Raw genomic sequence first — 15,343 nt, forward strand, 5'->3', positions numbered from 1 at the left:
TATTCTTTGGAACTCTGCATTCAAATGGGTATATCTTTCTTTTTCCCCTTTTCTTTTCGCTTCCTGTCTTTTCACAGCTAAAATGGCTTATTATTTCAACAGTGATTATGTCAAAAGCCTATTAAATAAACAAAGAAAGCCCACGTGATCTGTGTGAGCACTGTTTGAATAGGACTGAATCCCTTAATACAAAAGACATGAGTTTTAAAATCTGAATTCCTATTTATTTTTTTTAATGGAATATAATTGTTTTACAATGTTGTATTGGTGTCTGCTGTAGAATCTGAAATTTTGTACTAAAGTTACAACTGATTCTCTAACAATATACTTTCTGAAAAGTTGCAGTCTCAGTGAGCCTCAGGCTTCTAATCTGTAAAGTGGGAATGATAGACTCATCCTCTTATGATTATTCCACAGTTCAAGAAAGGTAATATATGTCAAACACTTCAAAGCTTTGAAAACAAGAGAAAACTGGTCTGGAGGAAGTTTTGAAATGTAAACTAGATTTTTCTATGAGTAACTGTAGCAGTTTGAAATATATGGATGTTTGGCAAATTTGGGGGAGGAAATGAAAATATCAAAAGAAGAATTCGAGTTAGCATTTCCTGAGTGCCTGTAAGGGACCAGGGGTTTCACATCATTACTCAGGTAATTCCTGTCACTGTCCTTTGGATACTGCTACAATTCTCACTGTATACATTTCATAAATAGGCTTAATATTGTTAAAAGGTGACCTAATTTCCTGCTGATGGACATTTTACAGAGATAGAATTTGAACTCTGGTCTGTTTGTATCGAAAATTTTAGCATGTGACCACCATTGTTATGATGTTAAGAAAGGTACAAAAAGCCTTTCTAGTAAAATAGGCAATGTTGAAAATTTATGAAGATAGTGATGAGAACTCAGATTAAGTTGACGGTATGGCTAGAAGTGGAATTATTGTGTTGTGATAAGTCTATGTTTAATTTTTTAAGGAACTGTCATGCTGTCTTCCATAGTAGCTGTACGATTTTACATCCCCACCAGTAATCCAGAAGGGTTTCAATTTTTCCACACTTTTGCCAACCCTTGTTATTCTCTGTGGATATATTTGTTGTTGTTGATTTGTTTTGCTTTTTTTTTTTTGGTAATAGCCTCCTTAATGAGTATGAAGCAGTGTTTTCTGGTTTTGATTCATATTTACATACTGATTAGTTATGTTTAAGATGTTTTCATAGAAAAACAAATTCTTGATAGTTCCCTTCTATTTTGTTCTCTTTTCTGCTTTCAGCCACTCCTTTCTCTGTATCTTCATTTTCTCTGTCTCTCTCTCTCCCCTCCTCTAAGATTATGTGCAGATTTCAACGTGGATACAAATGTAATCGCTTTGGGTGAAATTTCAGAAAATCTATTTTGCAAAACTAATATCCTGTGTACCTTAAATGAGATTAGAAGAAAGAATTTGTAAATGGAGTCTTCTGGGCTGTAAGTTATTAACACCTTTTGATTCAGTTTTAAGATCTTTATGCACATTTGTTCAAAATGTAGACCACTCAGAGTTGCATAATAGCAATGACAAAGCTAGAAGTGGTATTTTTCACATTTTTAAAATAAATTCTTTACTTCTTGGAATGAACAACTGACTTAAGTAAGCTAGCAAGAGTACTTAGGAGCTGTAGGAAAGGAAAGGAGATACTTTATAGGTGATTAAAAAGTGTTGATTATTTTTAGGGTTGATTCAAGTCAGCAGTGGAGAAGGTAATAGCACCCCACTCCAGGACTCTTGCCTGGAAAATCCCATGGACAGAGGAGCCTGGTAGGCTGCAGTCCATGGGGTCGCTTAAGAGTCAGACACGACTTCACTTTCACTTTTCACTTTCATACACTGGAGAAGGAAATGGCAACCCACTCCAGTATTCTTGCCTGGAGAATCCCAGGGATGGTGGAGACTGGTGGGCTGCTGTCTATGGGGTCTCACAGAGTCGGACACGACTGAAGCGACTTAGCAGCAGCAGCAGCAGCAGCAAGTCAGCAGAGATAAACTCAACCAAATCTCTCCATGGAAACAACAGGAAACATTTCAGGCATGACACTGTTATAGTTACCGGACAGAAAAGGCAGAATGATCTGATTCTTTCTTGTTTGTTTGTTTGTTCCGTTTTTTCAAGTTTAAGACTTGGAACCTAAGACCCTTTAAGTCTGCAAGAGAAAGATCAGCTAATGGATGTAGACCTTCTTTCTGCATGAACAGTAATAGAAATGCTTTTAGGAAACAACAGTCATATACTTTCAACTCCCAAAAAAGAAAACTTTATGAAGAGACAGGAAAGTCAGCAAGGATAGAAGAACTGATTTTCCTCATTCATCCAAATGAAAGCATAATTTTTTTTTTCCTTAATTTTAAGTATTTCCTCTTTTTTTTTCTAGCAAATAAAAGTTATTTTTTAACTTACGAAAACTTCTAGTTACACATTTTTAAAGCAGAAAAAAAGTAAAAATATAATTTGGAAATTAAAAATACAAAATTTTCATTTAAAAAAGGGGAACAAAGAGAAGGAAATATATGGCCATATAAAGCACAGTGCATTAACTTTCATCATAGGTATTCAGTTATTTTCAAGAATGGATAGAATCCATAACTCTGAAGAAACATCAGGTGTAGCAAATAAATATGCTCTATTGGATTTCTTTTACCAGAAAATCAAATTTATTAAATTTATTTTTATGTAATCTGATCATGTATATCTCCTAGGGTCATCATCTATTCATGTGAAAAAAAATAATTATTTTGGCAGAGTCATTCAAAGTCTCTGGAGCAATTGTTTACTTCTGTAAAATAAGTCTCTCATTAATATTTTGCTCACTATTATTTTTCCTAGGGATGGTCTTAGCTGAAATGTTGAAATCAAGTGTTGTGACTATCTTTACCCTAAGTTTCAAATGGGGCTTCCCTGGTGGTTCAGACAGTAAATAATCCACCTGCAATGCAGGAGACCTGAATTTGATCCTTACGTTGGGAACAGCCACCAGCATTTGTTTATATTCCACTTAGCCCCGTAAACTTTTGTGTTATCCTTTGTTTTCTGAATATATAAACACACTCAGATACACTTGGCAATGCTTGTGTGTATGTATACATGTGTGTATGTGTGTATATAGAGGACCACATATGTACATATGTGTATATTTATAATCACTTGCACATATATACACACATATACATATGTATTTATTTCTGAATGTATTTATATACATAATCAGAAACAAGGCCATTTGCAGAATGGTTAACATAGGGGAGCTTTGTGTGGAGCAAGGTATCTTTGGAACACATGACTTGCAATGAGAAACAGACCTAATTATTAATTTGTATATCTGGTGGCAGTGGTGGTAGTTTAGTTGCTAAGTCATGTCTGACTCTTGTGACACCATGGAGTGTAGGCTGCTAGACTCCTCTGTCCATGGGATCTCCTAGGAAAGAACACTGGAGTGGGTTGCCATTTCCTACTCCAAATTTATGTATCTACTGATGACTAAAGTAGTTCTACAAGGTGGGCTTTGGACGTATATTTTATTCTGTAAATTTCAAAATAGTTACTTTTTCAAAATAACAGAAGCATAGACCTATTCATCAGGGTACCAAAGAGTAGCTTCTCACTCTTTGGCCCCTGGTACATCCTCTGAGGAGGGTGTGAGTGGGAGTCACATGGCAGAGAGGGTATAAAGGGAAAGACGTAGGGCTTCTGCTTCATCCACATCAACAAATGTAATTACTTTCAAACAAGGCTTTCCCTGGATCCAATAAGAAATATTTCAGTCACTGGAAACACTATATATAAACACTATAAGGAGCAGTATGTCTATTGTTCATCTGCTAATGTCCCCAAATGTCACCAAGGTAATTAGTTGGATGACATTTATGTGACGCAGTTGGACATTGTTACAGTTAATATAAAGTCTGCCTTTGGCAACCACTTTATTTCCACCTACATCAAACTATAGATGCATGATCACTTTTCCTGGGAGAATGCTCGCCTCCCGCAAAAAACATCTTTGCTTTCTTTTCCTCGTGTGCCCTTCACATTAATGCCCAATGCAAAAGAAGAAGGAAAAGGGATATATATGTATATAGTATCTATCTATCTATCTATCTATCTAGATATACTATATATATATATAAAATCTTTATCTGATATGTATATCTAGAACTTTCACAGATGTTTCTAAATATAATTCACAAAATACAATAATACTGATATTTCCTGCTTTTTTTTTTTTTGAAACAGACTCAAATATTCCCAGGAGTCTGAATTCACAACATGCACACTGTTAAAACTTTTTACCTCTGTAAATTCATATTTGCTCTCAAAGAGCATGTGATTGGCAAAGTTGTCTTTTTTCTACTATGGTTATAATAAGAATATATTTTCAGAAACACAAAGATTATAGATTTTTCCCACAAACTCACATGCAAATTGGAGCTTTGCCTTCTGACTCAGAATTGTTCCCAGAGAATTGGTGGCCAGGCACTGGTATGTGCCAATATCTTGATCTGTGCGAGGGCTGCTGATTGCCAAACTGCCTCCATCCAACCTGTAGTGATAGCTCATGGTAAAATCAATATCTACGCCATTTTGCTTCCACCTTCAAAGGAAAAAAAAAATAAATTTCCTCCAATAATCAGAGTTGACCACTGTTGGTTTAAACAATATACATTTGCAATTCCTGAGACTGTTAAAATAAAACAAACTGTGTTACATGTGGACACATCCTATCAGTTTCACTGAAGATAATTTTCTTCGTGAGCTCCATAATATCAATAACTAGATTATTTGAAAGATCTTCTACTCTTTACAAATAACAAATATTCACCAAAACCTGTACAGAAAGGCAACAGAACTCTTGACATAAGAAATAAAAAGTAGACATTCAGTCAATAACCCTGGCCATCCTATTCCTTTAACAACTTTTCAAATAATATATACCATACCTGAACACCCACAACTGATACTGCAAAATTGAATGTCAAAAATGATTTAGACACAGAAGTCCAAGAATATATTAGAAATGATACAAAGAAAGCCAGCAAAGATTTTACAATGCCAATTTGAGGTTGATAACAAAACAAAAATAACCTAACTACTTTAGAACATGATTGTCTCTGATAGTTTCTTACTTGGAAAATTAATCATGCTGAAAATATTTCAACAGTACTTAGAAATGCCAAACTAAAATTATACCTTAACAAAACAAATGCAGTTTGAGAGGTGTTCATTTTAGGCAGCAAAAAATTTCTTGGCTTACCTAGTAGTCAGCCATCTTTTAGAACATTAAGTATCAGAAAATCCTACCAGTTATATTTATTTTCAAAGAAGTATTAGATGATTTAGAAATTATGTTTTATCAGTTTAAGATGAATGAATACCCATTTGTTATCTTTAACTGGACCCACTTCCCCCAGCTTGCAACCTCTTACTACCATCAAAACAGACATTTTGAAATAAGAATATTACATATTCAAACATATACATTTCTAGGGCACTAGCTTTGTGTAGTAATATAAACCATTTAAGAAAAGAGACATATTTTAAAATATTGTGTTAAGATAATCAGTCAGAAAAAGAAGTGAATGGCCTCTTCCTGTGAAATATAGACAGTTTGTAAATCTTGTTTTTTTTAGGGTTTATGCGAGCTCTGCAGATTCTTCCCTTCATGCTAAGGTCATATTAAAAATAGTTTTGTGTGGGTAGCTAATTGTAAGAAAGGAATGACATTTTATAGAATTATTCGAAATGTCATTGACTTCTTTAGAATTCTGAAACATCCTGTGGAAAGTCGGGCAAATGTCTGCAACAGTAGAAGAGAAATACAGACTTAAGGAATCTTCCACCCTGTTAAAGATGAGAAATGATTGATATCAAATCATCCAGAGGGCTTGAACAAACTCTGTCACTTTTAAATTACTTAGCCAAGTAATTTTTGCATTCTTGTGCACCTCAACTTCTTTTTAATAAAAGGAAGCCCAAAGACAACAGTCAAAAATAGTACATTTCATTTGCCTGAACTATCTGCCAACTTTTTTTTTTTTCCTAGAGAACTTTATTTGGTTTCTAGTTCTCAATATTAGAAGAAAATGGAGAAAACTATTATTTTTTTAGGCCTATCTGAAGCCTTTGAATATTCTCCTTGCCAGTGCTATAATACTGTCTTTCATAATTTGTTTACAGGACATGGTCTTTGAACCTTTGTGTTCCCTTGCTTTTTCAATGCAAAGGATATACCGCACTTAGTTTGCCAGCTCTCTTTAATTTTGAAATCAGTCACTGAAATAACTGCTGTCATCATTACATGTTCCTAATTAAGCTCGGTAATTGTTTTTCAACACAAATTCAAAGTTGTTGGCTTAGCTGCAGCAAATGAATTTTTCACACTCTCCCCATAATCATTCTAATCACTATGGTACAATGATTATTAAACTGTGCATATAGATCAGGGGTTCAACTCATGGTGTGGGCTTTGTTCTAATTAATATGTTTAAATAAATTGAGAAATAGTATTAATGAATTCAAGTGATTGTCATACAAGTGTTGCTGATAGAATTCCATGCGCAGGAGAATTATCTCATGATGCAAACTAGGAAATATGCTATAGAAGATTATTTTAAGCATCTGCCTTAATATTATATTAATTCCATGAAACACAATCGATTTGAACTAAAATCTTGACCTTTTTCTGGGGAACATCCTTCACTATTAAGTAGTTAAGCCCTGTGTCAAGAATATAATGGCTGGGGCTATATTTGTTTGCTAGTGTGTGATAATGTATGTGTGTGTGAGAGAGTGTTTTTTTCAAAATTGAGCCTTGCTTTAGAGTTACATGGAGTGCTGTTTCTGGACCCATTCCTAGAAATATGAAGAACTTCAAAATCGAAATTTTTAACATCTCTCTGGGTGATTTAATGTGCACTAAATTTGGTTCCATTGACCTTGTAGGAAGAGTCTTAGGCCTAGCTTTGATATTCCTTTGTTCTGTATGCTTAGCCAAGTCGTTTCTCCAAAAGTCATATCCATCAATTATAAAATTTGCACAATAAAAATATCCTGCTTTGTCACAGGAAGTTGTTAAGTAGGTCAAGGGAGGAAATTAATAAAAAGAATAGTAGGGCAGAGTAACACCCTTTGTGATTTTTACTCACAGGCCTAGAGCTTCTCCAGACTTAAGAATGTCTTTGCGACTGGAGTAGATTAAATCACAGAAAGGAACTTCCTCCAGTGAGTGACCAGGTTCAGAGGGCACGTGGAAATCCTCTATGACATTCAAAGAACTTTTTCTGACAGAGTGTATCCTATGTAAAAATAATGTATGTGTGTGTTGCTTCATTTTCCCAAATAAAATATATATTCTGAGCTGGAACTAAGCTCATCACTATCTCCTCACTATATCCTTGACTTATTAAGAATAAGCAGTCCTACCCAAGTGCTATTTTGGGGTAGCCCATTTTTCCTTCCTTTAACAAAGCTGTATGGTTGGATATTAATTTTCATGTGTTTTCTGGTCTTTAAAAGAATAGAAAGTGATCCTTTCCATTGGAAAACTTTGTTCCCAGCTTGCCTAACATCTTTATCGTGTCTTCACTGATATTCTGTCCGTGAAGGTATTGACTCCAACTGAAAGTGACTTTAGACAAGTTACTTTTAAACTGTTTCCAAAGTTCTGCTTTCAATATTGTTTATTTTCTCTTATGAGACTTCATTTTCTAAAGGAAATTTACTAAAAGGAATAAGTGAGTGAAGTGAAGTGAAGTCACTCAGTCGTGTCCAACTCTTTGTGACCCCATGGACTGTAGCCTACCAGGCTCCTCCATCAATGGGTTTCTCCAGGCAAGACTGCTGGAGTGGGTTGCCATTTCCTTCTCCAAAAGGGAATAAAACACACCTTAAAATCAACCACACCCTCACTTTGTGGATGAGAGATACAATGATAAGAGAAAGACATGATTATTCCAGGGTTACATATGTAATCATAGAGCTATGATTAGAAATGATAACTCTTGGTTTTAAGTCAAGGGGTTCTTTTAGTACAGCTGCACACTATATCCAAGTAACTTCAAATAATGTTAAATTCCAAATCATAAAGAGTGTTCATCTATTTCACACACAGACACACACACACAAACACACTTAGACACACAATCTAAAATGAATACAATTATGAGGATTTTTAAAAAAATAAATTTTAAGTTTGAAAGGGTCATATTAAAACTAAAATTCACATTTTGTTGCTAATGTGCATTGTCTGAAATACCTTTGCCCTTTGCTTTATTATCAGAAAAACTGGGACTCAGTCTGACATTTAAGCATTAAAAACTTTTTTTTTCCTCATTTGCTTTTAAACCATCTTGAGTATTTTATACCATGATAATAGAAATAAGCTAAACCTGGTTAAGGGGAATGGTAATAAGAAGTTAATTGCCTGTCTTTAGCCTCCTTATTTACAAGCATTACAACAGAAACCATTTCACAGTGTTGGAATTTTCAATCTCTCCAGTCAGTATATTTCTTCACAGGTAATATTAGCAGATTGTTGTGAGAACCACTGTATTATATCTTTCCATGTGTTATAAGTCAAGAGAAATTTTTATACAAGTACATGACTAATCGATGATCGGTCTTACCTATACCTAACAATTGTTTTTTATTGTATAGGGACTTACGTGTTTTCCCCCTTCTCTAATAAATTCTATCAATCTTTAGGAACAATCAAATTAATTCTCAAAAATAAAATTGCAACTTGAAGTATTAGGTGATCCCAAAAACATGTTAGTTACATTTTTGTATATTTAAACAAATTTTAAATTAAATAACACAGCTTTTTATTTAAGGAAAACAAACCAATAACCATGAATTAGGTGGACCAATTTATAAACTAAGTAATGTTCATCTGCCAGATGGATTTCATTGGTTGAGATGTCCTAGATAGAAAAGCCTTAATAAAGCCTAAATAATAAGACACAGTTTTCAGCTCTTTTGTTGTTAAAAACCATACAGAAGTTATCTTGACAAAGAGACACAAGATAGAAAGTTGTCTTTAACCTTGTGTATTTAAGTCATTTAGCTAGTTAATCTAGATAATTGTAAGATCAAAGTAATTAAGTATATAAACATAGTATTTTTAATGGAACATGTAAATCAGGAAAAGCCAGGAGTTTTTTTTTTTGTTTGTTTTGTTTTTTACCAAAATGGACTGAATTTGTTGCTTTTTGTATGTGATGATTTACAATGCAGACCTAAGAGTTGTAGGTTCAATCCCTGGATTGGGAAGATCCCCTGAAGGAGGGCATGGCAATCCACTCCTGTATTCTTGCCTGGAGAATCCCATGGACAGAGGAACCTGGTGGGCTACACAGTCCATGAGGTCAGAAAGAGCTGGACACAATTGAAATGACAGCATGCATGCATGCACTAAAAATGAAGACTTAAAAAAATATATTTTAAATTCCAAAGCCACAATAGTCATTTTAATATTATTCTACTTTTTCTATATTCACACTGCATATGCAATTCTTACCAACACAATATCTTTAAGATTTACACAAGTATAATGCATATAGGCATATATGCATATATTAGTGAAGTCCACCCACAATGTGAATCAGATTCTGCCTGTACTGTAATATTCTAAGAACAGAAACACTGCAGACCTTTCTTCCTTATTATTTCAGAGGTAATATGTGAAGAACAAATATATATTTTTCTAGTTGTCCAGAATAAAAATTGCTTTTCTGCCTTAGATGGTCCATAGCTGTTTTCAACATATTTTTCTAAAACCAATTCTTTTTGGGTGGTGGAATGTGTCAGTGGAGTCACAGAAATTGGTCTGATAAAAAATGTTTCAATCTGGATTAATTCCTTTTAGAGAAACATGTTCATAGTCATTGTATATGGGGCAACGGCGGCAGTAACCGCGTATTGTGGGGAAGGGAGTAGAAAATGAACTTGTGCTTTACAATCTCTTTCAAATTGGGGAAACAAATCTTTTCTTGTCCTTTCTCTTTTTTTTTTCTTTCTTCCTGTATTCCTTCCTTCCCTCCCTCCTTCCTTCATTCTTTTTTTCTCCCTTCCCTTCCTTCCTTTTTCTTTCATTCTTTTTCAGTTCTCACTGTAACATGGCACTGCATAGAACCAATCTCAAGAATAACTGCTCTAAGCAAATCTAACCAGTAAGTTATAAGAGTGGTTGCTGGAGGGTGAGGGTGGGATAGTTATCACTTGGCAAGTGGCATGAGGGGATACTTTCGGGTACCAAAAATGTCTATCTTCATTTGAGTGGTGGGCACACAGCTGTATATGCTGTGCTGTGCTTAGTTGCTCAGTCGTGTATGACTCTTTGCGACCCCATGGACTGCAGCCCGCTAGGCTCCTCTGTCCATGGGGGATTCTCCAGGCAAGAATACTGGAGTGGGTTGCCATGCCCTTCTCCAACACAGCTGTATACCTGTGTAAAAATTCGTTGAGCTATACACTTCAAATTAGTTCAGTTTATGGTGTGTATGGGCTTCCCTGGCAGCTCAGTGGTAAAGAATCCACCTACCAATGCAAGAGACATGGGTTTAACCCCTGGGTCAGGAAGATCCCCTGGATTAGGAAATGGCAACCCACTCCAGTATCCTTGCTTGGTAAATCCTATAGACAGAGGAGCCTAGTGGGCTACTACAGAGGAGTCCGTGGATTCACAAAGAGTTGGACACAACTTAGTCACTAAGCAACAACAACAACAATAAATTGTGTGTATATCCTGAAGACAAAGAAAAAAAAAAAAAACCACACACACACAGCATGGTGCTCAGAAGTAGAAATTTACCTATAATGGGGTGATGGGTAACCATTAGCAGCACAATTCAGGATTATCTCCGATTTTGACAAATCCAAAGGAAAAATAGCATCTTGTGGTTCCTGGGTAAAAATAGGAGGGCTCAAGCCACCATCACCTGGAAAAAGAAAAGAAAAATTACACCACATGGAAAATACTTGACCCTGTTTTGAATGCAAACAGTATTAGACATCAAGTAGATATTTTTAAAAATATTTCATCTTGAAACAATCTCAAACATATGGAAAGGTTCAAGAATGGTACAAAGAACTTTTCTTCCTATACCATTTAAGAGTAGCTTTGCAAACATGCCACATTATCCTAAATGAATTAGTTTCTATTTTTTATAAAGTACACAATAAAATGATCAAAATCAAGAAATCGACATTGTTTCAATGCTAGCATCTAACTGTGAGTCCCCTTTCTCTGTTTTTGTTGATAAAATCCTTTATAGCAAAAAGATTTAGCAGAGAAACATAGATTTCACTTATTGTTTTCTCTTTTTAGTCTCCTTGAAGGTATTAATTGAACACTTTATGTTTTCACTTGATTTTCCTCACCTGGTAACTTCGAAAATTATTAGGCACTGATTTGGTTAGGCTTCACTCAATTTAGGCTTGTCTAAGCCTCTTGATGAAGGTGAAGGAGGAGAGTGAAAAAGTTGGCTTAAAGCTCAACGTTCAGAAAACTTAAGATCATGGCATCTGGTCCCATCACTCCATGGGAAATAGATGGGGAAACAGTGGAAACAGTGTCAGACTTTATTTTTTTGGGCTCCAGAATCACTGCTGATGGTGACTGCAGCGATGAAATCAAAAGACGCTTACTCCTTGGAAGGAAGGTTATGGCCAACCTAGATAGCATATTTAAAAGCAAAGACATTACTTTGCCAACAAAAGTCCGTCTAGTCAAGGCTATGGTTTTTCCAGTGGTCATGTATGGATGTGAGAGTTGGACGGTGAAGAAAGCTGAGCACCACAGAATTGATGCTTTTGAACTGTGGTGTTGGAGAAGACTCTTGAGAGTCCCTTGGACTGCAAGGAGTTCCAACCAGTCCATCCTAAAGGAGATCAATCCTGGGTGTTCATTGGAAGGACTGATGTTGAAGCTGAAACTCCAATACTTTGGCCACCTCATGTGAAGGGTTGACTCATTGGAAAAGACCCTAATGCTGGGTAGGATTGGGGGCGGGAGGAGAAGGGGACGACAGAGGATGAGATGGTTGGATGGCATCACCGACTCGATGGACATGGGTTTGGGTAGACTCCGGGAGTTGGTGATGGACAGAGAGGCCTGGCGTGCTGCAGTCCATGGGGTCGCAAAGAGTCGGACACGACTGAGCGACTGAACTGAACTGAACTGAAGGGACAATAGGATAGGGGTCCTCGTAGAAGCTGTATGCTGAAAATATGGGTAATAAAAAGGGTCTATAAATATTTTTTTTGTTTGTTTAAAGATAGTTAAAGCAGTGTAAAAACTGGCTCTTATTTTTAAAAATTATCACCATGAAAAGAAAACACTCTCCACCATCCAGAGTATACTGATCACATTGTCTTGTCCTCCTGTCCCTCCATTCCCCTCCCGCAAAGGGCGTTCCACTGTGTCTGCTGTTTAATTATGATTAGATTCAGGAATGTTGTGTGCTTCAGATCGCATCCTATCAGATGGTGCAGGACTTCTGTTTGTCTCATTTCTGCTGAAGTTAACTTTGATCACTGGTTAAGGTACTGCCTGTGAAACCTCTCCAGTATGATATTACTTCCCGCTCCCCTTATAATTAGAAAGCATTTTGTGGTTATGGACTTTGAGACAATGTAAATGTACTGTTCCTCATTGAGAATTTAATTTTTATTTATATGTTTCTATCAGTATGATCTACTCTTTCAGTGTGAATCCATAGCTTCTTATTTTATTAAATAAGGAATTTTTTTTATTAAATAAAGGAAGTTATTTATTATTACATAAAGGAAGTTATAATTCATGACTGTTTTGATGCCCAAAATGTCACTGATTTGGCCAGCAGGAGCCTATTCAGGCTGGTTTCTTCATCTTTTTGACATGTGCCTGTCATTCTTTGTTCTCTTCCTTACTTTCTGGTACAAGAAAGTGTTCCAGAATCATCTTGTAATTTTCCTGCTCCAGCCATCAGAGTGGTCTTTTTTTCTAAGAAAATTTCATTCTTTTTATTCGAGAATGGTATTTAGAAACCATGATCTGGATTCTAAGTGTACTCATTGAGGTGTTTTTGCTCTGAGGACCTGTCAATACATGAATGTGTGCATGTGTGTGTGTAGGTTTTATATATTATATGTATATGGATGCAGGTAAGTATGTATATGTATACTTTTACATACATGAATTGTTGTAGTTTAGTTGCTAAGTCATGCCAAACTCTTTTGCAACCCCATGGACTGTAGCCTGCCAGGCTCCTCTGTCCATGGGATTTCGCAAGCAAGAATAATGGAGTGGGTTTGGGTTGCCATGTCCTTCACCAGGGGATCTTCCCAACCCAGGGATCAAACCTATGTTTCTTGCTTTGACAGGTGGATGCTTTATCACTGAGCCACCAGGGAAACCCATACACATGCACGTATATACATATAGATAGATAGATAGATAGATAAATGCATGTGTGTATGTATTCAGAGTTCACACCAGAGTCTGTGGTGATTCATAGTGAGTTTGTTCTAGGTTTTTTGTTTTTTTTTTCTGTCTATATTTTTAACTTCCTATTCCAGCCTTGAGAACCCTGGTTTCCACTATTCTCAATGTATTTATGCATTTGTTCAATCTCTTTATATGTAACAACCGCCCGTTACTGTCACCAACTTCTCCCCTTTATGAAGCTCCTCCTCACCCTCACCCTGTACAGATTGTGATACCTGCTGCAAGTTTTACTCCCATACCTGCCCTGACACCCTTTGCTGAGCTGTCTCTTGCCTCCTTACCTCACTCAGGTTCTGACCCTGTGCAAGGTCTCTTTTCCTGTGTAGATGCTCTCTTTCATTACACTTGACCTCTGACACTGTGTGCATGGTCATATTATTCCTAAGTGGATAACTTTCACATCCTTCTGTAGGATCTAACACCTCACACTGGAACCTCCTTTCATGGTGGGGATTCAGTCCTTACTTTGCTTGACTCCAATACCAGATCGCTGGTTTCTACTTTTACCACCCCCTCTTGGCAATGGGACCCTCTTCAGGCTTCTCAGACTCTGATATTTATTGTTAAGCCAGCCCACTAAGAGTGTGCCCTTTTCGCCTTCCTTGGGCTCTGCCACTCCACAGGACCGCTCTATACTACCCCTTTGCCCTGCATGCAGGCCTGTCTCACCCCTTTCAGTACCTAACATAGGGGCTGCTGTTGTGCTCATCTTCCACATTCATGTGGATGCTCACATTACCTATCTCCACTCAGGACATTTGAACTGAATTGTTAAGAAAGAAAAGTATGTGACAAAGGAGGAGGAAGATTTCAGTACTCATGGTTTAGGAGAAATTCTGTGTTTTTTCAAATGTGCAAATGAACACATAAAGCAAAAACATCATCACATTAAGATTTAATTTAAGGACATCCAGTACTAGCTGTACTTGAGGGTCATGTAGGAGCATGCTCATTTCCTCTGACACCTACCACAGCTCACGCTAGTCTCAAATTTGGTAGATATTTTAAAGACCATTCAGGCCAGATTTCTTGGTTTGGAAAGATGATAAAACTAATCGTTTATAGCACGTGCCCTTAAATCAAGTGGGCTTTAGTGGATTTGCAAAATTTGTGGTATCTTCATTGATAAAATAGAATATGTATATCAGATGGTTATTTTGAGATGTGATGACATGCTACTTATAAAGTTTATCATATTGTGCCTGGTACAAGTGAATAATAGTCATCAGACTATGAAAATTACCATCATTATTGTCATCATCATCCATATTATTATTGCACACAAGAAAACTAAAACCCAGGAAGTTGAATCATCTTTTCCAAATTCATCATCAGCTTTGAGAGATAGAAAGAAATCAAACTTAGGCATCTTGATTCTCTCTTCACTTTTTTCACCATCCACTTAGATCCATGTCTTTCTTTCAAAATATTTGCACTCAGGTATAATAAAGTAAATCTGTAACTTTATCTTAAATTTGTAATTTTAGTATATTCTGTTATTTACCTAGAAGAGCAGACAGATGGGGTTTTTAATTCCAGCCTAGTTAGCTCCTGTCCCGTGAAAGTCACTCAGTTGTGTAGGACTCTTTACAATCCCATGGACTCCCATAAACAGGCTGCTCTGTTTATGGAATTCTCCAGGCCAGAATACTGGAGTGGGTAGCCATCCCTTCTCCAGGGAATCTTCCCAACCCAGGGACTAAACCCAGGTCCCCCACATTGCAGGTGGATTCCTTACTGTTTGAGCCACCAGGGAAATGCTAGTTAGTTACTAGCTATATAATGCTGGATAAGTTACTTAACTCTGAGCTATAAAGTAGCAATACTAAGC

General features: G+C 36.4%; 2 protein-coding genes across 13 annotated transcripts in view; one reads left to right on the forward strand and one right to left on the reverse strand.

The window, feature by feature from the left end:
• LOC145520800 (uncharacterized) overlaps positions 1-15,343 on the forward strand; it is a 319,869-nt gene that overhangs the window by 240,331 nt on the left and 64,195 nt on the right. The window lies entirely within an intron of this gene.
• Positions 1-15,343, reverse strand: part of CNTN6 (contactin 6) — a 236,222-nt gene that overhangs the window by 155,430 nt on the left and 65,449 nt on the right. Inside the window, exons 2-3 of the mRNA XM_081528229.1 lie at positions 10,837-10,963; positions 4,445-4,620 (exon numbers count right to left, since the gene is read on the reverse strand). Coding sequence (XP_081384355.1) covers positions 4,445-4,620; positions 10,837-10,963 — 303 coding nt within the window. The remainder of the gene's footprint in view (positions 1-4,444; positions 4,621-10,836; positions 10,964-15,343) is intronic.

This window comes from Giraffa tippelskirchi, chromosome 9 (assembly GCF_054371585.1).
Source record: "Giraffa tippelskirchi isolate mGirTip1 chromosome 9, T2T-mGirTip1v1.2.pri, whole genome shotgun sequence".
In the NCBI taxonomy this organism is placed as follows: domain Eukaryota; kingdom Metazoa; phylum Chordata; class Mammalia; order Artiodactyla; family Giraffidae; genus Giraffa; species Giraffa tippelskirchi.